Genomic DNA, 25,144 nt, shown 5'->3' on the forward strand with positions numbered 1-25,144 from the left:
CATCATTAGTTGGCTCTCCCCCCTCCTCCTTCCCCTGGGGGCGAGAGCAGAATTTTAGAAAACGGGGGAATTGTTGTCACTCTTTCTGCCCAACCTTCTTCATGTGGTTTTTAAGAGCTTCCTTTGCTGAAGGAGACTTGAACGTCCAACATCTGGTACAAGTATAAATCCATTCACAATGCAGTGTTGTATTGTATATAATACTCCAGTGTGTTGGCACCCTTCATCAAGTACGTTTCATTTTTTCCCACCCCACATTAGATTCTGTCACTTTTGGGATTGTCACCATTCCTTTTTTCCTGTCCCTTAGAAGAATTGGTAATATTTCCTCTCAGAGATAATGCTTTTATAGTCTCCTGTATAGTTCTTGTGTTCTTATGAAGTCGGTTTTCTGATCTAATCTACCTCTTGGGCAACAGGTTGTTCCCTCAGAATGGAAAAATCTCAAGAGGTATTCAGCGTAAATTACTTTCTTCCAGTGAGGAGAAATCAAACAATAAGATTAACATGGTAAATAGATGCATACACTCACAAATTAGAATCAATACAATAGTAAAAGCATTTTTTATTATTTGAATTATTTAACATTTAGTCAGAATTAAGCATGTTTAATATTATTTTCTGGCCAAAATGACATCAAAGACATTTCCTTTCTTAAACTGAATATCTTGAAAGCCAGCAGTTTGGAAGAGCATTCGATGCTCCGATTCTTTCCGTGATTTTCCTTCAGATACAACCAACATTATGATGCAGTACAAATGAGCAGGAAGCGACTCATGTATTTTGTCATCAATAATTGGGTCCACTGCCAAGATGCCACCACCTGTTGCAAAGTAATTTATTAAATCAGGAATAGGTTGCCTACAAAAGAGATGATGTCCTTCATCTCATTTTCATGTTTATGGCTGTGACCTTTCTCCCAACTTTTTTCTCTCTTCTGAAAATATTGCTTTGGGCTCTTTTTCCCTAGGCTAACTCCATGCTCCATTTTAGTCTCCTGAGAATCCTTAAAGATATATAAAATATTATGCCGACTCTGGATCCTTCATCATAACATAAGCCCCTTAAGCCCATTTACCACAGGATTGCTTCCCAGACTCTGCCGACGTTTTATGACTGAAACATCAGGAAAGTTCTAAGAAATCTTTCCACAACTGGACTTTATTTAAATCCAACACGTGGCATTTCTCTGTCTTGGAAGAGTAAGAAAGAAACAGTTTTCATAACATAGGTTTCATAGGCACCTATGGAAGGAACTGGTTTCCATAGTATAGTAATACTTCAATGTTGGTTAGGGAGCGCACAAAAAGCTTCTGTGGCCCAGGAGGCTTCAGTTTGCTCCCTGCCTTGTTCTCCCCAACCGACCAGACTTACAAGTTCCAAGCCTTCTCCTTGCGCCATCGTCTCCTGGTGTACTCTATTGACCTTTTTGTGCAGCTGCTGACAACTATGTCAAGCCAATGTTTGCCAGACAGCAAGCAAACACAATGTTCCGAAGGATAGAAAGGCTAGCACATGGAGTAGAGGGGAACTCATGTGTGGGCTGGAAAAAGGAAATTGGGATAGTGGAGATAGCAATAGCAATAGCACTTAAGACGTATATATTGCTTTATAGTGCTTTACAGCTCTCTCTAAGCGGTTTACAGTGTCAGCATATTGCCCCCAATAATTTGGGTCCTCATTTTACCTACCTCAGAAGGATGGAAGCAGGGGTGAAATTCAGCATGTTCTGTCAGGTTCTGGAGAACCGGCAGCAGAAATTTTGAGTAGTTCGGAGAACCATCAAATACGACCTCTGTCTGGCCCCAGAGTGGGGTGGGAATGGAGATTTTGCAATATCCTTCCCCCAGGAGTGGGGATGGAATGGGGATTTTGCAGTACCCTTCCCCTGCCACACCCACCAAGCCACGTTCACAGTACCAGAAGAAAAAAAATGAATTTTATCACTGGATGGAAGGCTGAGTCAACCTTGAGCCTGGTGAGATTTGAACTTGTAAATTGCAGGCAGCAGAAGTAGCCTACAGTACTGCACTCTAACCACTGTGCCACCAAGACCTGAGCTTCCTTTCTCTGGCCCAACAAAGTGATTCCCTTCTGCAGGGGAAGGCCTGCTGTGGATCAGGAAAAGAAAGCTCTGTCAGTCTCCAAGAAAGATATAGAGTGATTCTTCCAAACAGATGTCTTTATTGTTCTACATGAACAGACAGAATCTTGCCAAACTGAAGCAGACTACTACCTTCATGAAGTGTAAGTCTGGGGACAATTAGGGGAGAGTTGGCTTCATCCTCTTTCTCTTACACAAACTATCTGAACTAAGTTGTCTTTAACTTCTCTGGAATGCCACCCCACCCCCTTCCTGGGAACCTGCCCAACTACATTCCATCACTTATCAAACCTTTGGGATCCAAGCTTCTTTTCAAAGCTTCCTAGTGCAAAGGTCCCCTTCCATGCATGAAGAGAAATTGCCTGCCCTCTTTTGGCATGCTGTTTTTCAGCTCCCCTCACTTAATGAGCCACACAACTGCTTAACAGTCACAACTGAAAGACCCAGGATTATGGTCATTGAGCAATGTGGTCACATGCTTTACGGGTAGTCCTTGACTTACAACCCAATTGGGCTCAAAATTCCGATGTTAAGCCAGATAGGTGTTAAATGGGTTTTGCTCCATTTTATGATTTTTCTTGCCACAGTTGTTAAATAAATCTCTGCAGTTGTTAAGTTAGTAACACAGTTATAAAGTGAATCTGGCTTCCCCATTGACTTTCATTGTCAGAAGGTTGCAAAAGGTGATCAAATGACCCCAGAACACCACAAACATCACAAATAGAAACCAGTTGCCAAGCATCTGAATTTTGATAATATGCCCATGCAACTTCGAACAGTCACTGTAAGTTGAGGACTACCTGCATCACTTAATGACTGCAATGACCTACAACTAAACTTCTGAGCCCCTTTTAGGTCATAAGTGAGCACTATCTCACTTGTCACAGGTTGTTGCAAATACATAAAAAAGCTATGCATCGCTCTGGTTGGCTTGCTTGTCTTCCCATTCACAAATGTCAATTTTTCTCTTCTAGCAATACCTACCTGGCTTACAGGCTGTAAACACTTTTGTTAGCAGCTGGATGCACTTTTCATCACTCCAGTTAAACAAGACTCTTGAAATGATGTAAAGATCTGCTTCAGGAATTGGATCTTTAAAAAAATCCCCTGTATTAAAAACAAATCTCTTCTTAAGGTAGGAATTTTTTAATTCTACTAACAACTTGGAGAAACAATTTACTCCTCTGTTCATAAAGCTTGCTCTAAAAGTATACTGGCTTTTTTTCAACTACTGCTTTGAAATGACAGAGATATTGATTCAAAGCGCATATTACCTTCATGGAAAGAGATCCGAGAGTCATCTGAAAATGCATTATATTTTTTTGATATTTCCACAACTCCAGGAAGATCAAAAAGTTTCACGGTACAATTTGGATATACTGAAACCAATTCCTTAGCAAAGCCACCACTGCTTCCTTGAAAAAAAGTACACAATGGAAAAAAGAAACTATGTAATATTGTGTTTATCAACATTTTTAATAATTTATTAGAACATTTGTTATGATTTTTAGCTTACCTCGTTGTTTTATTTTTCATATAGCTTGCTAAACAGACATAATATTGTCATTTAAAGAAGGGTATTCATTAACATATGTTTGTTATATTATCAAACTTATTAAATGTGCATCTTCCCAACAGAGGGATGTACAATTTAATCAATAAATAAACATTTTACAACCCTGTAATCCCTTTTATGCAGAGGGAAACAGGGCAACTGAATAGAATTGAGCTTTTACTGGCCGATGCCCTATGTGCAGTTTGCAGCAGATATTTTCTCTTTGCACCCTGATAGAGAAACATATATCACTCCCTATGATTGGACTCTCAACCTTCTGAGTGGAAGCCAGCAACTTCACCTCTGGGCCAGCACGTCACTTAATATAATAACATATTAAAAATGAATAATTTAAGGTTAAAATGTAAAACAACATTATAAAATTGCAAGAGATGGGAGACTTAAAGAAAATACAGGTGTGAGTGGGGGAGGGAGCATCATTGATTCTCTCTTATGGATGTGTAGGCTCTAATGTCCCACACATATGCCTACACAGCCAGGTTTTGACCTTTGCAGAAAGACAAAAGATTGGAAGCTTTCCTAACCTCTAGGGGCAAAGGTTCCACAAAGCAGGAACAACGGCAGAAAAAGCCATCTTCCTTGACCCTGCCAATCAGAATTATCTCACTGACAGATTCTGTAGCACATATACAGCAGCCCAAAGGTGAGGTTCTTCCCCACAAGCCCAGGTGCAATTGGCAGCTTGCCTGCTTCGATGGAGATAATAGTTCCCAAGCTTGGAATTGGGGAGGGGTATGTATGTGCATGCAACATGACAGAGAGGTCCTTCTACCCAAGGCCAGGGTGCAATTGCCAGCTTGCCAGCTTGGATGCTGATAATAGTTTCCAAGGATGGAATGGGGTGTGTCTGTGTCTCCGTGTTGTGACCTGTCAGCCATTGGCCCCTCCGGCACCCAAATCAGATGAGAAGGAGCTGTGGGAGGCTAGGAGACAGATCATCAAGGCAACCTCGGAGCTCCGAGGTGGGGGGAGAGGGAATGGAACTGGCAGAGAGAGATACAGAGGCAGAGCCTGGGCCAGTCATCAGCCCTCAGATGGACAGTCAACAGCTCCCAGGTCTGGAGGTGGCTGATGAGGAAGAGGACGAACAGCTGGGTCCAGTGCCTGATGCACGGATCCACAGAAGGCAGAGGAGAGGAGAGCAGTGGAAAACCATGGGCCGATCCTTGGGAAGGAAGAGCCACCACTGCTAGCAAAGCCCCACCCTAACTCTGGGGATAAAAGGCAGGGGACGGAGATGAATAGATGTGGCAGACAGCTATTCATCTTCCAGATGGACAGATTTGTTAGCCTGCGGTGAGAGAGAAACTTTTTGCTGGGGCTGCTGCCACTCCTAATAAAGGAATCTTTGCGTTAAGTTCAGAAGGTTTGTCATGTTTGGGGAGCTGGGTGAGAACAGTCTGTATCTGTGCTGGTGTCTCTGTGTCAGTATGTCAGTACAGTGACGTGCGGTGAGGTTTATGGCTGGTGAGGCTGGTGAGGTCATCAGGAAGGCGGAGAATGGGACCATGTGTGCTGGAGGCTGAGGCTGCCTCAGCCTCCAGCACACGTGATCCCATTCCCGCCTTCCTGAGCGCGCTCCGCCGGCTCGCGCTCCGTGGTCCCCAACAGCAGCTGCTTTTCAGTGCTTTTCTGTGCGTCTGGCGTTTAGGACATCCGGCTATCTACCTAAACACCAGACGCACAGAAAAGCACTGAAAGGTACTTCGCCTCCAAGCCACTTCGTCTTGATGATGTCGCCGCAGTTGCTGGGCATGGTCGGACAGAGGTAGCCAGAGCGGCACCGAGGAGTCCAGTGGACGAAAGAGCGAGCGAGCGAGCGAGCGAGTGATGGAGGATCAGGCAGCCTGATCCTCGGTCGCTCGTCCGCCGGACTGCCTGAGCACCACTCTGGCTACCTCCGTCCGTCCGCGCCCGGCAGCTGCGGCGACATCATCAAGATGAAGTCCAGCGGAGGCAGAAATGTTGTCGGTGCTCCCGGACTTCGTCTTGATGATGAAGCCACGAAAGCGACTGGGGAAGGACAAGAACCTTCCTCCCTCTGCTGGACTTCGTGCGCTCCTCACGACTGCAATATACATCCAGAAGCGGATTTTGTGGCCAAGGGGGTTTGGGCTTCTAGCCCAACAGCCCCTGCCACTTCTGGACTTCTATTGCAGTCGTGAGGAGCGCGCAAAGTACAGTGGAGGCAGGAAGGTTATTGGCGCTTCCGAGAACCCTCCTGCCTCCGCTGGTTGCCCAGCTGGCACCGCCCCATGCGCGCACCTCCTCCTCCTCCTTCCTCCTCTTCCTCTTCACTCCCCAAAGGCTCTTCTCCTTACTGGAGCTTAGCGGGAGACGTGTAAAAGGGATGGGAGGAAATATATATTATTATTATATATTATTATTTCATGATGAGAGGTGAGGCTCTGCCTCCCCTGCCTCCCCTGACCACACGTCCCTGTGTCAGTATGTCCGTGTCTGTGTTCGCCTCACTCAAGCCAGGCCGGCTTTGGAAACCAGAGGAGAATGTCCAGGCCCATGGCAAGTTGTACCCTTGGCGAATTGCCATAGAGGAGCGGTCCCATGGCCAGGTGGCAATGGCTAGTTATTCCATTCCATCCTGGATAAGCCCTTGCAGGGTGGGATGGGGGTTTTGGTGTGTTTTTTTGGGGGGGGGTTGCAAGACTTCAGTACAGGTTTGTGATTTCTTTCTTCTTAGGGTTGAGAAAAAATGACTGGCCCAAGGTCACCCATCTAGGTTTATGTCTAGAGGTGGATTAGAACTTCTGGTCTCCCATGTCCTTAACCCAGGGGTGTCAAACTGAAGGCCCGTGGGCTGTATGCAGCCTGCAATATGGTTGGATCTGGCCTGTGGGACCATCCTGAAAAATGTAAGGGGCCAGCCCATGTCACTTTGGTCCAGTCTACCCAATGCTAAGAGGAAACATCAGCCCAGTGTGGCTTCGGCCTGGTCTACCCAATGCAAAGAGGAAATATGCCAGTAGTTTGGGGACTGACATCAAGCTTGCCATGCCCACCCAGTCGGCCACACCCAGTGAGTGGCATCAAGCTGGTCATGCCCACCCAGTCAGCATGCGAGGTCAATCACAGCCCTGATGCGACCCTCAATGAAATTGAGGGCCTTAACCACTACACCAGCTGGCTTAATCTTCATTCAATGCATCATGGCAATATCATCCCAGGCAAGGGAGAGAAAATGAAGAAAAAGTGTTTTCATCTTCAAAAATGCCCCCACCTCTTTCCAAACAGTCTCAGGATTGCTACTTATTGTGAGACATCCAATAATTCTGATCAGTTAAACCATTTAAAATTAGATATTTAAAAATAAGGTTCAACACTCTAGAACAAAAAAGATCACAGGATAGGATCCTACAACTCTACTTTTGCGATCAGGGAATTAATTGATCGATCAATCACAATAGAGCTGGAAGGGACCTTGGAGATATTCTAGTCCAACCTCCTGTTCAAGTAGGAGACCCTCCAGTGATGAAGCATCCACAACTTCTGAAGGCAAACTGTCCAACAAGTTACAAGGTCTTGACAGAGCCAGAGACATCTTTCAATCCAATTTTACCAGAATATCACACAGTATCAAATTGATAGTAAGGTGCATGATGAAAACCTTCAGGTACTTACCACCCAGATCACAAATGAGCTGAAAACCAGAAAGATCAAAAGCAGAGACCACATCTTTCCCATGCAGATTCCAACCCTCACTCATGAACCTTAAAAAGTTTTCAACACCTTCCTGTGAACTAGAATTGAAATTTGCATTGGTGGATGATTAACAAACACATGAAATACAGTATGATTAACATCTGATCATAAATCTAGAATTATATTTTTCATTATGTAGCCATGGTTTCTGCAAGCTTTTGTGTTAATTATCTAGTTTTAATATTTGTCTTGAAGTTTGATGGCATTAGTAATCCATATGACCTAGATGAATTATTCTCATTTCATCCAATTCATACCCTGAGCAATTCCTGAGTGGAATTGCTGGATACTGTATGCCAATATTTGCCTTAGGATTAGCTGTCCTGGAAGGATCTCAAAAATAACCAACATTCTTGTGGATTGGCATTTGAACAACAGAAAATATCTGACAAGGATTTGGAAGAATCTCTGGTTAATGGATAAAGAATTAAAGAATTAAATGTTCCTAGACTGGACCATGCTGCATCTTCTACTTTTTTCTCCCAAAATAAGACAGGGTCTATTTTCTTTTAACTGCCAAAATAAGCACTTGGCCTTATTTTAGGGGAGGTCTTATTATTTTTGAGGTGCAGGACGCAACAAGCATGGTCACCTCATGGCTGCTGCTGCGTTGTAATATTTTCAAGGAGGGTTTATTTTCAGGGGAGGGCTTATTTTAGCACATGAGCTCAAAAACCCGATTGGACTTATTATCCAGGGAGGTCTTATTTTTGGGGAAACAGGGTAGCAATTGATCTGTAGATGATCTAGCTCTAGATTCCAATTCTCCATTTTGAAAATTAATTCTCACTCAATGACACAGGTTGTAAGAATATTCCAATTCCAGCAAAGAGAGACTGAAGACTTGGTGGGGGGGGGGTGGATAACATCATAAGACCGAAAAGACATGTGAAAATATGTATATTGTCATGCCCCAGCATATAACTTTTATGTACTGTTGTTGCTCTCTAGCCCTATCTAGTGGCCAGAGGAACAAATATGCCTCAAGAGACAATCTTTATATTCTGCTGTTTTAATGGGGGATAGGTGGGTTTAGCTGCATGTCGAGCTGCACAGAGACTAACATGTAGCGGGGACAGAATAGTGAAACAGTGGCTACCCAGCAAGTGTGATACAGGATAATGACTATACAGAGACCTACTCTGCCAATGCAACTACCTGCATATGGCCATACACTAGCCTCTAGACCAGTGATGGCTAATCTTTTTCTCCTCACACGCCCAAATCATGTGCGCATGCCCACACCAATATTGCAATGCGCCCCACCCCTGCACATCCGTGCAACTCCCTGTGGCCTGTTTTTGGCCTAGCAGGCCTCCCCAAAGCCTTCAGGGACCAAAAAAAAAAAACAGACCTAGCAGGCCTCCCTGAAGCCTCCTGAAACCAAAAATGGGATGTTGGGGGGGGCACACTGCACCTCCCCGCAGCCTATTTTGGACCTAGCAGGCCTCCTGAAACCAAAAATGGGGCATGGAGGGGGCACTTCACACATACACACTGTGCACGTGTGTGCGTCTCCCGTATGCACGGCATAGACCTGAAAATCAGCTGGCCGATGGGAGGTGCACGCACATGCGTGGTGGAGCTGAGCTGGGTGACGGCCCACATGCCTGCAGAAAGGGCTCCACGTGCCACCTGTGAAAGGCATGCCTTAGATAGAGCTGTATATTCTGATGATGAATGCAGTAAATGCAGCAATGTGCTTGAGACAGAAACTGAACCCAAGATCCTCTGCAACACACTTCAAAGTACATCTATAAGCACTCCAGGTCAAGCAGCAATGCTCACCTCGATGGAAAAGACAACCTACAAGAAACAAGCCAAAGATGCAACTCAGCACTACGACAGACTAACAGCAGACCCCCTACATCCAAGGTACTTGAGTCTGCAAATTATCCTAAGGATCAGCCTTCATACCAGAGCAGCATAGAAAGGACCAACTGAAATCAGAAACTCCTAAAAGGTATGACTACACAACACCTTTTCACTACAACAATGCACAATCGGCTAATCAAGCCACCATAGAGCTTGCCATGTTCCTTGCACAACGTGAACTAGTCACACAAGGATTTGAAAAGTTTAATGATCGTCCTGAAAGCTATAGAGCCTGGCGATTTTCCTTTCAAAATGCCATCAGCAGCTTAGATTTGTCATGTAGTGAGGAGATAGATTTAATAATTAAATGGCTCAGAATTGAATCTGCTGAGCATGCAAAATGAATCAGGACAATAAACATAAACTACCCTGAAACAGGCCTTCCTTAAAACAATCTGGGACAGACTTGATGAGTGCTATGGCTCAGCAGTAGCAGTGGCAAATTCACTGTCCAAAAGATTGGGTAGCTTTCCCCAAATACCTAACAAAGCCTATCAGAACCTTAGGGAACTTAGCGACTTACTAATGGAATTTCAAGTAGGCAAGTCAGAAGGGGACTTGCACGGACTTGCATTCCTTGGCACAGCCAGATGTGTCAACCCCATTGTACAAAAGTTATCCTATAACTTACAAGGGCAGTGGATCACACATGGCTCCAAATACAAAAGAGAGTAAAATGTTCCATTTCCCCCCTTCTCTGTCTTTGTGAACTTCATGTGCCAACAAGCAGCTTTGACTTCACATTGTCATGTGCTGCTCCTTCAGAACCAGGGGTGGGTTTCAGCTGGTACGGACCGGTACGGGCATACCGGTTGGTGAAATTTAGCCTGCTTTTACGTACCCATTCATCTGGAGGCCCCAACAAGCCCACATGGTGTGCACTGCCCTCTTCTCTTTGATAGCCACCTCGTTTCCAATGAAGGTGGTGGAAAATCTATGCAGAGGGAGGAAATCGCATGGATTCCCCACCCCCTTTATTGGAAATGTGACGGCTGTCAGAGGAGAGAGCAGCACTCACCCCTGAGCTTGTCCAACGAATCCTCGCCTCCTCTTTTTTCTTCTGCTATTTGAAGAAGCCATGCAGGGCACGCTCCCTTGTCTTTGACAGCCTCCTCGTTTCCAATTGGGGGGGAGAAATCCATGTTTTTCCTCCCTCTGCATGGATTCCCCCCAATTGTAAATGAGGTGGCTGTCAAAGACAAGGGAGCATGCCCTATGTGGCTTCTTCAAACAGCAGAAGAAGGAACAGGAGTAGAGTTCCATGCAGGGCTTTTCAAACAGCCAAACTCCCCTCCTGTTCCTTCTTCTGCTGTTTGAAGAAGCCATGCGGGGTGCGTTCCCTTGTCTTTCACAGCCACCTCATTTCCAGGGAGGGAGTGATGATGGTGCGGGGCGGCTGGCAGTGGCTACTGCTCCTGGGCTCGCTGTGGGTTATGCTGCTCAGCGGGCAGCGCCCCGACTCCACCAACGCCGCCACCAATGCCGCGCTGCCTTAGCAGCAGCACCTCCCACCTGCAATTTGTTCCTTCTCTTAGCGCCCACCAAAGCACTGCCCCTGCTCAGCTGCCCTCTCTGTCGCCGTGCCCCCCCTGCGTACCCGACCGCTGGCCTGAGGGGTTAGCCACAGATTCCTCACTTTACCTCACCGCAGTACTTACCTCCTTGGGTGGGGCCAGGGCACGCGCAGGGTGAGTAGAGTTTGCGACCAACTTTAAAGTGAATGGGGCTGTTTGTGACTAAATGGGACAGAGAACATAGAGGGATGCAAGGGAACATGGAGGTAATCTAGTCCAACCCCTTTCCAAGGCAGTCCTTATACTTCCTTCTCTTTGAGAGCTGTCAGTGGCAGACAGAAATGGTGTGTGTGTGTATGTGTGTGTGTGTGTGTGTGTGAGAGAGAGAGAGAGAGAGAGAGAGAGAGAGAGAGAGAGAGAGAGAGAGAGAGAAAGAAAGAAAGAAAGAAAGAAAGAAAGAGAAAGAGAGTTGGAGAGAGAGAGACAAGAAGGAAGGAAGGAAGGAAGGAAGGAAGAGAACATTTGAGCCCAAAGATTTGGTTGCTAAGCAAGAGTGTTGTTAAGTGAGTTTCACACATTTTCCAATTTGACCACGCCCACCCGGTCACATGACCACCGAGCCACTCCCACAAAACAGGCCACACCTGCAGAATAGGTTCTAAAAACTTTTGAAACCCGCCACTGTTCAGAACATAATCCTCGCAAGTCTTCAGTAGCACTCCACAAAACTAATGTGGCTCCTCCAAATCCCTTCGCAGGTCTGCCAGCTCCACTCACACAGAAACTGAGATCGGAGATCCTGGTAAGCAGTATCCTCTACACCAGAAACCACATTTTCTCCTAAAATGCCGAGCCTTCAGGGAGAAGTTCATGGAGAACCACAAAGCAAACAACATTGCTACAAGTGCTGCTCATCGGTCCCTCACTTTGCCAACAACTGTAGGGTCAGTGTAAAATGCATGGAATGTGACAGCACAAGCCACAACACTGCTTTGCACCAGGACCAGGACCATGAATGTTACAACACACTTTTCAGTATCAGTGAGTATGGCAGAACACACTGCTACAACCACAATAGAAATCAATGCAAAATGCATAGAGGTCTGCAAAGGGACTGCAGGCGGCAGTCCTGCTCCAAAATCTGTTTAGTCCAGGTCTACCCAGCAAGCCAAAGGGACAAAGCCATTAAGCTTTATGCTATTCTAGACAACCAAAGTAACAGTCCTTTGGCCAGTTCAGCCAACGTTGATGCTTTTGGCATTAAAGGCCCCAGCATTCCATATTCCTTAAAAACATGTGCAGGAATTATGGAGTCCGCAGAGAGAAGAGCATCTGGTTACCAAGTCAAGTCAGTCGATGGGAAAACATGCCTGACTTTACCAACTCTTATTGAATGAAACCAGATCCCTGACCAAAGATCTGTAATCCCTACACCAGATGCAGCAATTCATCACCCACATTTGAACGGCATAGTGTATCTGATACCAGAACTCAATCCTCAGGCTCAGATAGTCTTGCTCCTCGGGAGAGATATTTTATGAGTCCACAAAGTGAGAGCTCAGATCAATGGTCCCCACAATGCTCCATACTCTCAGAAATTAGACCTAAGGTGGGTCATTATAGGAGGTATCTGTTTAGGAAGCCTACACAAATCAACCTCGGTAAGCAGCATGCTGACAAGCACATTAGAAAATGGACATCCTTCTATTTTTCAGCCAAACCACAACCAATTCCTCTTAAAGGAATCATCACACATTAAGGCACATTCGCCTTGTCCCTTCATAGGCTCCTTTAGTGACAACCTCACCTGTGACAGTGACCAAGTTCATTCAAGGTGCACAGTCTTCCAAAAGATGGAAGATGACAATTAGGTGGCAGCATCTACTGAGGAAAAACTCTCTTTAGAAAAGACAGAGCATGGGTTAGTCAAAGAAGATAGTGACAACCAGGTTACCTCTCTTCCCTTCAGACCACAGAGATGCCGCCTACCTAACAATAAAGAATGAGCCGTAGCCTGCTCCTTGCCACAGTCTCCAGAGTCCATCTATGCCATTCATACCTCAGAACCTGCGGGCAACACCAGAGCTCAAACGGCGCGGCAATCTACAGCCACACCACAAACAACAGCAAGCCTCAAAAAACAATTGAACTAATCTTCTGCAATATCTCCCATGATATCTGTTCAACAGAATGGTTCTGAATATATATCAGATGACCTCAGCAATTCTAAGGGAGAAGCTAGCAATGGGATGTTATATTCCAGGCTTAGATCACTGTCAAGTTCCCAGAAGCCTCATTGCAAACTGCAATGGCACCACCACATCAGTGACCTTACCACCAAAAAAGCAATGGCCACTCATCTAAATGGTGGTATCAGTTGATACCAGGCAGGGAGTGTCATGCCCCAGCATATAAGTTTTATATACTGCTGCTGCTCTCTAGTCCCAACTAGTGGCCAGAGAGACAAATATCATTTATATTGTTTGAAGCTGACCCAACCCATCAGCCTGTACTCTCAAAACAAGTGCATGCTGGGAAGCCAGACTCCATTTCCTTTTGCATTTGGAGAAGGCAGAACCACAAAGAAGAATCCATCTTAATCTGTGGTACTTGTATTCATTAATTATTATGTTCAGCAGTAACTTAATACTGCCTATCTTGTGTTTGGTTCTCATTGTATGTATTCCTATTTTCCCTGTTTTCACCATATCCTGTTCTTTCAATAAAGCATCCAGATCTATGCACACAGTCTGTTTTATTGGAGGATAGGTGGTTGAGCTGCATGTCAAGCTGCACACAGAATAATGTGCACTGACAACAGAACATATAATATTCATGGAGGAGGAGCTATGCGTCGCAGCATTACCACGGCTTTTCTGGTTACTCAGATGAGCCGCTGAATTCCGATCGTTTGGACGGTCCGATTGGACCCAAGCCATCCCGCAGAGACGGTGGGAGGTAAGGGTAAATTCCAGGGGATCCAGAGACACTCGCAAAGTCTCTGGAAACCCAGGGGAACCCCCTTTTTGCCGGCGATCAAAAGCCAGCCCCCAGGCTGCCGAAGCTGCTGACAGCTCCGCAAAGCAAGAGCAGGAGAGAAAGAAGCATGCCGCTTTTTGGTGAGACTATTTGAAAAAGTTTTTTTGTTTGTTTAAATTATACAGAGGACACCCTTAAATTGGAGACTTAAGGAAAATAGAAAATAACCAGAGACTTAGAGGCGGGTTTGAATAGAGTTAATTGAAACCATTTGGGTTTTTTTTCCCCCTTTTATTTACCGGAAGCCAGACTGGACTCTTGTTACAGCTGTTACAATTGTTGTTGAAGCCTTCTCTTTACTTTTAACTTTCTTTTTTTAGAAGTGACTTGATTAGAGCTATTACTTCACCTTATTCTTTTTAATGCCTGAAAGATCTTTTTTTTTTTTTTTTGCTTAGTCTAACTTTCCCTTTACTAAAGGCAGCGCTTTAAGGGGCTAGGGACTGGATACATTTTAACACTGCCATCTAATGGACTTTGAAACATTGTTACTAATTCCTACTGCTGGGACTATTTTGAAAAAAAACCTCCTACTCAAGGTCAAGACCTGATAAGAGGCAAGAAGTACAGCTGTTTACTGCAGGCTGTTTCTTGTGGAGCTTTAAGTTCTGGAAACCTATCTTAGAAGACTTATAAGAGAAAATTGGAGTGATTTTGGAAACTACATCAAGTGTTTATACTACTCTGCTGGGGATGTGATGATTTTTCTTTTTCTTGGTTGGTGCGTGTGCTGTTTGTCACACTCTAAATTTCTTTTTTTTCTCTTGAAGTCCTGAAGCCTGGAAGCGCTGAATAATTTTTCCTTTTTTTTCTTGGTCCTTAAATTTTTTTTCCATTTCTTTTTTCTCTCTCTCCTTTTTGAAATAACAGAGATACAATTTTTCTTTCTCTCCTCTCACTCCCTTCATCTACCCTTATTTTTCTTATATAGATTGCTTTTTTCCTTTTTTCCTTTTTTTGCCCTTTTCTTTCTCCTACCTCTTTTCCGTACCCTTTATCATACTTTTCATATTCTGTGCTTTCTATTTTAATCTTGACCTCTCTGCTTACTATTTCTACCTAACTACTATATAGTCTTTCTGCTTCTTTCCTCCTCCCTTCCTCTTCCTTTTTTTAATCTTTTTTTTCTCCTAGAGCTTATTGCAATTGGATTGAACTACAAAACGAACAAGAAGAAGAAGAAGAAGAAGAAGAAGAAGAAGAAGAAGAAGAAGAAGAAGAAGAAGAAGAAGAAGAAGAAGAAGAAGAAGAAGAAGAAGAAGAAGAAGAAGAAGAGAGAATAAATTAGCAAGCTGAGTAGAAAGCCGACACCAGTGGGCCCTACAACAACAACCCCTACCTCCTCACCGGCAGGAGGACAAAGGTCAATACAATCTATGATTCAACAGGAAAAAAGAGAAGACCATATCATTAGATTCAATTATGCAATCAATACAGAAACTACAAACAAGCTCCGATTAAAAATTTGATACACTTATAAAGAAATTGGGCAATATGGAAATGAAGATGGAGACAATGGATCAGCGAATTGGTAACATAGAAAAAAACAGATAAAGCAGAGAGAAATATAGAAGATATACAACAGTGGGTCAAAAAACAAGAAGATAATATGCAAAAAATTGCTGAAAGAGAGAAGCAAAGAGAAAAGAGGGATGAAGAATTTGATTCTAGATTGAGTGAAGTGGAAACAGAAAGCAGTGCAATAATCGGATGGGAGATGGAACGTTCTGAATACTTTCTGAGGTTTCAAAATATAGTAGAAGAAAAGGGAGAAAATTTGCCACAAATAATATCTGAAATTCTCATAGAAATATTAGAGATACCTGAAGAGAAGATACTGGACGGTATAGATGAGACATTTCGAGTTAATACAAGATAGGCAATGAGAAACTCCCTCCCAAGGGAAGTCCACGTAAGATTTACTAAAAAAGCATTAAAACTACAAATTCTGCAAAATACAAGAGATAGAAAACTGGAATATAAAGGCAAGGAGATTGCAATTCTAAAGTAAATATCAAGAAGGGTGAGAGAGAAGAGAAGAAAGTACCAATTCTTGACTACAATTTTACTTAAAATAGGAGTTAACTATAGATGGCTGATTCCGGAAGGCCTAATATTTTTATGGAAAGGACAGAGATACAGAATTGATACAATTGAGAAGGCAGAAGCTTTCTATGCAGAACATTTGAGAGGAAAGGCAGCGAAGCCTGGAAACGAAGAACTACCGGTGCAACTGCTAGATATACCTATAATTGAAACTGAGAAGATAGAGGGTGCTGCAGGTGGAATTGACATTGAAGAAGGTGCTGTTGGGGGTGTAGAGATTAGAGCACAATGGGAACCAAGATCAACTAGAGCTATAAATCCTATATATAAAACATAAGGATGGAAGGAATAAAATTACTCTCAATTAATATAAATGGACTTAATTCGCCAAATAAAAGAAAGAAAATATTTCATAAATTAGGAAAATTAAAATTAGACATAATTTGCCTACAAGAAGTACATATCCAGCAAAGAAATGGCCACCTATTAGTACAACCAAAACTGGGGAAAAATTTCACTTCGTTAGCGGATTGTAAGAAAAGAGGAATGACCTTTTACATTAAAGATAAAATTCCTGCGAAACAAATCTATACAGATGAAGATGGAAGAATTTTAATGGTGGAAATAATGGATAATGTTAGGAAAATACTTTTAATTGGAATTTACGCACCTAATGAAAAACAAGATGAATTTTATAAAAGAATTCACAAGAAAATTTCTGACCTAGACTATGTTGATATTTGTATGATGGGAGACTTCATTGGCACTGTAGACCAGAACATGGACTATAAAACCCATAAAACAACAAAATTAAATAGAAAAACACTCCCAAAGTCCTTCTTCAGGATGATGGATGAAATAAACCTAAAAGATGTTTGGAGAGAAAGGAACCCCACTAAAAAACAATACACCTTCTACTCAAACAGACACTTATCACTCTCTAGAATTGATATGATTTGGGCCTCAACCGACATATCCAGCAGTGCACAAGAAGTGGAAATTGAGTCGAATACTTGGGCAGATCACAACCCAACGACAATAGGATGGAGACAACAAAGAATAAGATCTAGATGGACACTAAATAATATGATATTGAAAGAGAAAGAATTTGTAAAGAAAATGGAAAAAGAATTGACTTTCTTCTTTAAAGAAAACAAAAAAGAAGATACATCCTTTCAGAATCTCTGGGATACAACGAAGGCCTTTTCTAGAGGTTTGATAATAGACTATGCAAGAAAGAGAAATTTAAAGAAAAGACAAGTGACTAAGGACTTAGAAAAAGACTACAGCACATTGGAAAATGAACTACAGAAACTCCCACAAAAGAAAGAGATTAAAATAAAGATGGACACAATAAAACACAAAATGGACATACTGGAAAAGGAGGACTTGGCTCAAAAAATCAGAGGCGCTAAACAGAACTATTTTGAAAATGCAAATAAACCAGGCAGATGGCTGGCATATAAACTGAGAAAAGAAAGAGAGACCAAGAAAATTCAACAACTAAGAGATGAACAAGGACAATTGCACTATGGAAATATGGAAAAGAAGAAAATTATACAAGATTACTATGCTAAGTTGTATGAACAAGAGAACATAAAAGAGGAAGAAGTGAAACAACATTTACAAAATGCCAAACTCCCCCAAATACCAAGTGATACTAGAACTATATTAGAAGATAAAATAAAAATGATGGAACTAACCGAGGCCCTTAAAAGACAAAATAATGGGAAGGCCCCGGGACCGGATGGCCTTCCTGTGGAATTCTATAGAACACTAGAGAAATCCTTGGCCATTCCCCTACTAGAAGTTATGAATGAAGTAATGACTGAAAGCAAAATACCTAACTCATGGCTGGAGGCATATATTACATTGCTACCCAAAGAGGAGGCAGACCATACGCAAATTAAGAATTACAGACCTATCTCTTTGTTGAATTCAGACTACAAGTTATTTGCTTCTATATTGGCGGAGAGACTGAAAAAATATTTAAATGGGTTTATTCACCCGGACCAAAATGGCTTTTTACCAAAGAGGCAAATTAGAGACAATATAAGGACAATTTTGGATACCTTGTAATATTATGAGGTCCACTCTGGGAAGCAAATGGCTTTGATGTTCCTGGATGCGCAGAAAGCCTTTGATAATGTGAATTGGATGTTTATGATACAACAGATGGAACAAATGAACTTTCGTAAGAACTTTATTCAAGCCATACAAACGATATACCACAAGCAAACAGCTAAGATAATGATAAATGGAGAACTGACGGATCCCATCAAGATAAAAAGAGGCACGAGACAAGGCTGTCCACTATCACCACTACTCTTTGTTTTAACATTAGAAGTACTAAACAGAAAGATTAGAGAAGAGGAAGAAATAAAGGGAATGACTATTAAAAAGGAAGAATATAAGCTGCAAGCATTTGCAGATGATCTAGTCTTTATTTTTGAGGAGCCACTTCAATCTGCACCTAAATTGATAGGAAAAATTGAGGCGTATGGAGAAGTTGCTGGTTTAAAAATAAATAAAGACAAAACAAAGATCTTGACAAAAAATATACCCTCAAAACAAAAAGAAGAATTGGCGGAAATTTTGGAAATGCAAATTACAAATAAAGTTAAATATTTGGGGATCTATCTAACAGCCAGATGCAGCACTCTTAAAGAAGATAATTATCTTAGATTGAAGCAACAAATTGCAATAGATCTGGCGAAATGGGAGAATCTTCAATTATCAATGATTGGGAGAATCGCAACAATCAAAATGAATATCCTACCTAGAATGCTATATTTGTTTCAGACCATTCCAATTAAGCTGGGGAAAGACTATTTTGAAGAATTAAATAAAATGGTGTTGAAATTCATATGGCAAGGGAAAAAAGCAAGAATAAAATGTAAATTATTACAAGATGCTAAATCAAGAGGAGGGTGGGGCCTACCCGATTGGGAGTTATATTATCAGGCAGCTAGCCTGATGTGGATTAAGGAATGGATAATGCTAAGAAATGCTAGGCTTTTGAATCTAGAGGGTCATGACCTGTTGTTGGGATGGCATGCATACTTATGGTATAAGAGAACTAAAAGGCATGGTTATTTCAGAAGGCATCTTATAAGAGAGGCTCTGTTATTAAATTGGGAGAAGGTTAAGAGGTTGCATTACTTGAAAATTCTAGTCTGGATATCAACTATTGAAGCTTTTTCATACTCAATAATATATAAAAGGGAAGAAACAGTTAGATATGCTGAATTATTGAATACAGAGGGTGAACTCAAATCCATACAAGAATTGAAACAGGAAGGTATTGAACTGAATTGGTATTCATATATGCAAATACATTCTAGATATAATGAAGATCGAAAAAATGAGGGCTTTTATGATAAAATGACTGAATTAGATAAAATCTTAACAAGAAATGATGAAAAAGTAATTCAAAAATTTTACGCCTATTTACTAGAGGTGAAATTAAATGAAGAACAAGTTAAAGGAACTATGTTAGCTTGGGGAAAAAACTTTGGACATGGGATTGACTTAGAAAAATGGCAAAAACTGTGGACTCAAAACTATAAAATGACAGTGTCAACTGCATATAAAGAGAATTTGTATAAAATGTTTTATAGATGGCACTTATCCCCATCGAGAATAGCAAGAATGTCTAAGGATAAGTCTGAAAAATGCTGGAAATGTCAACATACGCCGGGCACATTCTACCACATATGGTGGACTTGTCCGGAAGCTAAAAGATACTGGACTAAAATACACATGTGGTTGGAGAAAATGATACATAAACATATAGACTTGAAACCAGAACTCTTTTTATTGGGAATAATACCAGAAATATACAACAAGGACTTCAAATATTTGATCATAAATGTGTTAACAGCTGCTAGAATTGTATTTGCCAAAAACTGGAAAAATGAGAAATTACCAACAGAGGAAGAAATTATTCGGAAAATAACGGACTGTGCTGAAGTGAGTAAACTTACATTTGAAATTAGAGAACAAGAGGATGAGCAATTCTATAAAGTATGGGATTTGTTGTATCAATGGCTGGATAAAAAAACCTGGAAATGATTTTTTTTCCTTTATCTTATCTTATATGTAATAATAATAGAAAGCTATACTTAATGTTGTGAAAAAAAATTTTTTTCTTTTTTCTCTTTTTATATATGTTAATTTTTTACTATGAAACAGACTACTTACTTATAAGATATAAGAATAATAATGTACTTAATATATAAGAGTGAGATGATTTAAATTGTTAGGTATGATTGTAGGTGGTGACTATTTTATAAAATGGAATAATGATGATGTAATGAATAATGGGTATAAATATAGATTGAAATACTTAATGACCACATGGATTGATAATTAATAATGGAAAATAATATTTGGAGTTGTGGATGATTGGAAATTCTATGGTTAACGGAAAGTAGAAATGTGTAATATGAATTAATGGGAATTTTTTGACTTAATCTTTATTCTTATTTCTTAGAGATTGGTGATATAATTTTATAAAGACTTATTGTTACCTAGTAGATAATTATGGATGTAAGGAAATAAGGGTTGTCACAAATGAAAGAATATTAATGGTAACTTGAACACACAATGCTCAATGAAACATTTAACTATGTTTAATGGATAATCAGTGACTTTATTCTTAATTGTAAAAACCGTTGCACAAAAACTTGTAACCAAATGACATGCTTGATGAAATTGTGTTTCTTTTTTTTTCTCCTTGCTCTTGTTCTCTATGTGTTGTTTTGTCTTTTTTAAAGAAAAATAATAATAATATATATATAAAAAGAACATATAATATTCATGCTTTGCTGAGATCCAAACACAGCTACCTCTAATACTATTCCTTTTTAGGGCAATCAACTTTATGCAAAGAACAGGTAGCAATGAATAGATGAGCTGGGAAGTAGAACAAGAAAAAACACACAAACCAAGATTATGAAAACAATATTCAGCACATCTCTCTATACCTTCTTCTCCTTGCAAACTATCCAGTGGTGATAAATTGGCTGATGGACTGGTTTGCATCCTAGGCTCCAAATCTGTGGTTGTAGGGTGGATGGTGGGAGGATAGTTGGAGGATCATTAGAATAAAACTGGGCTTTAGTTCTCTTTCTGGCAGATTGCTCAAAATCAATGCTCATTGGTGGGTAGTGCTGCAAGTCTAGGCTTGTTTAGTAAAAAAAAAAACTTCCATGAAAATATTTGCAGAGTTGCAAATTGAGATTTGATAAGGAAAATAAAAGCAAAATTTTACTACCCAATCTTTACAAACCAAAGTCATAAAAATGCTACTTTACCTGTATAGAGGTTCATAAAAGTCCTTTGAAGGAATGCCAAATATTGATACAATCTGAGATTTCCCGTCCCTGTAGTGGATTTTGGGGTTTTTTTAAAATTGAAAACAACAAAAATACCATTACCTTTTATATTCTTCTACTTCCCTAGCATCAAAATAGAGCTTCTAGTCAAATAGCATAATAATATTACTTGCAAAAGTTACTCCAAAAATATCACCAGCCCCCAAACAGTAATGGAAACCTATGAAGTGAGAGGACCTAATAGAAACTGACTCCATCCTGTCATGATGTCCATCTTGTTTCACTGTGGTTTTTTATTATTAAATAATATGAAGAACAAACAAATTCCTTTAGCTAATCCTTTTGCAGGAATTTTTTTAATCATTTTGATTATTAGACTCTCTCAATTCTGATATTTAATGAACTGAGTTTTGCTTTAATCATCAAAGTATCTTTCTAAATTAAAATGCTAAGACTATGTTTTTAATCAGATTAGAAATCTTAGTCCTAATTTTTACAAGTTGTTTTTCTATCTATCTGTGCAGGCATGTCTGTGGGTTGCAAAGGCAAAGACATTGAGCAACAATTAAATTTTGATTAAGTGGATAAATAACACCACTGGAAAGTCCAAAAGGAAATTGGGGGGGGGGATCAGTTCACTACAATTGCATCTTCTGAAACTCTGTGTCTTGTAAGCAACAGAGAATTAAACAGATCTAGACATACAGATTAACAGAATGGGAAGAGACCTTGTAGGTCTTCTAGTCCAACCCCCCAACCCCACCCAAGCAGGAGACCCTACACCATTTCTGACAAATGGCAGTCCAGTATCTTCTTGAAGTGTTGAAGAATAATTACTTCTTTTATCTCAGGAGAGACAACTGAGAAAATGGAAGGTGGTATTGAGCAATGATGATTCTAAAGTAATCAGCAAATGCAAACACAACCACAGGGTAAAAGCACTAATCCCACTTACTTGTTGCCAAATAGTGCTGGTCTCTATTATTGTCTTTGAGAAAAAGTTTTAATTTACCAACACTCCCTTCTTACCTCACAGCTTCAGACAAATATTGCATTGCTGGATATACAATTTCTGAATAGTACTTCATGGAATAAAACTGAGACTTTGGGCTTGATTTAGCCAGAAAGAGATCAGCAAATTCTGTGTTTCCATAAAGACCTGAAAATGAAAGATATGATAAGACAATTACTTCAAAACCCCTTTGCTGAATTCCATGGAATTCTGAGATGACTAAAACATAATAATGCTTTTAGCAATATAAATGATTGCACTTCGGTTTATTTCAATCATGAAACCAAAAACATTTGATCTGGCACTACAAAAAGAATTGCTGACAATAGTGAAACAAGTGACAGGCTGGAAAAGTGGCTGAGTTGTCCAGAAGGATGTTTTACAACAGAACTAATTAGTGAGCAAAACTCATTAGCTATCTAGAAATATTTTATGCTGAATAAACTGAAGGAGAAAAGAATGGAGCTGCTAACTCTATGGAAAATATTATTTTGTTGACTACTTTGTAAAACAGCTGTAACTGCTTCCTCCTGATAAAAGGATCACCTTTGCCCTCCTTCCATTCCACTCTCAGGACCTTTAACCCCACGCAGGCCTCCAGCAGCATCTGCATCCCGGTGACACTGGTCTCCAAACGCTCAGCCACAGTCGCAGATGACAGCAGTTCCTCCGACTCTCTCAGCAAATCAAAGACACCCAGTTCACTTGCAGTAAATATGATCTGGAAGGACATGGGCAAATGTACAAAAGGAAGCATTACTGCATCACTTTAAATGTGAGTACAGATTTGTGTTTTTTTCTAGATCCTACTCAGAGCTCAACTCAAGACAATGATAGCCTTAACCATTAAAGCCAGCAGTTTCGCCTTAGGTCAGTCACTTCCTCTCGACACAACTCACCTCACAGGGCTGTTGTGGGGAAAATACCACAATGGATGTCTGGTGGATACGTTTGCTATATTGAGTTATTTGTAAAAAATAATAAAGGTGGGATATATAAATAAGTAAAATAAATAACTATTGCTCTAGGACAGGGCTGCCAAACTTCCGACCCGTGGGCCAGATGCATCATGTGCTGGCCACGCCCACACCCGGTTTAGCAAAGCGGGGGAAAGTTCTGATACATCACATGACGCCACCATGATGCCATGAGTTTGACAATCCTGCTCTAGGATCAAGAATGATTACGTATGGCAACTATTCCTGTCCATTGCACCTGTTGCTGATGAGCAAGATAAGAAGTCGGCAGGACAGGGATCTGTTCATTTGTGCAACCACACCAGTGGTGGGTTGCAGGCGGTATGCCCCAGTACAGGCGTACAGGAGCCTCTCCAGAGCAACGGATACCGTTCAGTACGGTGCTCCGGAGGGCCCACTCACCTGCCCGAGCTCCTTACTGTGTTTAAAAGCTTTCAGTGCTTCTGCGCACGTGCATGGCACATAAAGCGCCTGTGTGATGCTCCACCGAGCAGCTGGAGCATCGCAGAGGCTTGCAGAAGCATCATTTGCATCTACAAGGCATGCACGTACCGTGCATGTGGGCGCGCATGCCAATCGCAACCATGTGGTGACGCCGGGCCCATTCCAACTGAACCGGTTGGAACAGGATCCAGAACCCACCACTGAACCACACCAGAGGTGGGTTCCTAACAGTTTGGCTCGGTTCAGCTGAACCGGTATTGATATGGCGGCCTGGGTCGCTGGAACTGGCATCAATAGGAAAGCAAAATAAAGGGGAGGAATGTTTTTAATACATCCACAATTCATCTTTTGGAGCTCACTTAACGTGTGCAGCAGAACACTTTGTGGCATTTATACAACTTTCATTATAACAAAGTGTTTAGCATTCAGTGGTTTTCACCTCCACGAAGAAGACAAAGAAAGCTGGTTTGGAGTCGTGGTTAAGGCACCAGGCTACAAAACAGGAGAGCTGAGTTTCAGTCCTGCCTTAGGCCTGAACCCATCTCAGTCATTCTCTCTCTGGTCAAGGAAGAAGGCAAGGGCTAACTATTTCTAAACATGTTGTCCAAAAAATCCAGATACCTGTCCAGGGAGTTATCAGCATGCAAGTCATACCACAAAAAGAAGGAAGTGAAAGAAATTTGTTTTGTAAGTTTCACTGCTTAATATACTATTTGTACGCATATTACATGTCTTACCTTTGAGGTTACAAACGAATGTTGATGATGAAACATCATATTAATATTTTCAGCCTGTTCAGGTGAACTCATTGTGGCCCCAGAAACTTGTACAGTAGTCTTTTCCATATTAAATCAAATCCTTCCAGCCCCCAAGGTCAGTTCTTGCCTTTCTCCTTCTCCTAGAATGCAATGATAAGTGAAAGCAGACGAAAAAAGGAAAAAGAACTAATAAAATTATTAACCAGAAAGGAGTCAGGGTGAATGCTCTACTAAGTATTATCATCTTCAGATTCTTATGTATTCTGTTTTAAAAAGTAAAGCCATGCATTGACCTTGACTACTTCTGACTCTATAGACATTCGTGTTGTCTTCCTAAACACAATATTGTGCAATTACCACTGAAAACAATATTTTGCAAGTATTTAGACAGCATTGTGTTTCTTCTGTATTTTTCCAAAATCTGCTTCAGCTGTGTCCTTACTAGAAATGAAAAATCTGTTAAGAAGGAAAATATATGTTATAAGATCCACATGTGCATCTGATTCTCTTTATACTACCATGTTTCCCCAAAAATATGACATGTCCTCATAATGCAGCCATGCCACATTTTTCTGGTGGGCAAAAATATAACCCCCCTCATATAAGCTCCCTGGACAACCCCCCACTTCCGGCCTGTCCACCATTAGACTGTTAAGTGGGATGTCCACTCTCCCTCAGCTAAACTCACCTCAGAGGGTTTTTTTTGGTGGAAAATAAGAGGAGGAAGATGTAATATATAT

The 25,144-nt window shown here is 41.2% G+C and overlaps 1 protein-coding gene across 1 annotated transcript; it reads right to left on the reverse strand.

Annotated features, from left to right (window-relative positions):
- Window positions 1–614: 614 nt before the first annotated feature.
- On the reverse strand, window positions 615–24,455 carry LOC309390285 (acetylserotonin O-methyltransferase-like; the record flags this gene model as incomplete). Its single annotated transcript, XM_081949464.1, has 8 exons — window positions 615–823; window positions 3,089–3,211; window positions 3,379–3,515; window positions 7,316–7,438; window positions 21,193–21,261; window positions 22,243–22,372; window positions 22,772–22,946; window positions 24,384–24,455. The coding sequence occupies 8 exons, from the start codon at window positions 24,453–24,455 to the stop codon at window positions 615–617; spliced, it is 1,038 nt and encodes a 345-aa protein (XP_081805590.1).
- Window positions 24,456–25,144: the final 689 nt, after the last annotated feature.

The sequence above is a fragment of the Natrix helvetica genome (genome assembly GCF_964273705.1).
Source record: "Natrix helvetica genome assembly, chromosome: 3".
NCBI lineage: Eukaryota > Metazoa > Chordata > Lepidosauria > Squamata > Natricidae > Natrix > Natrix helvetica.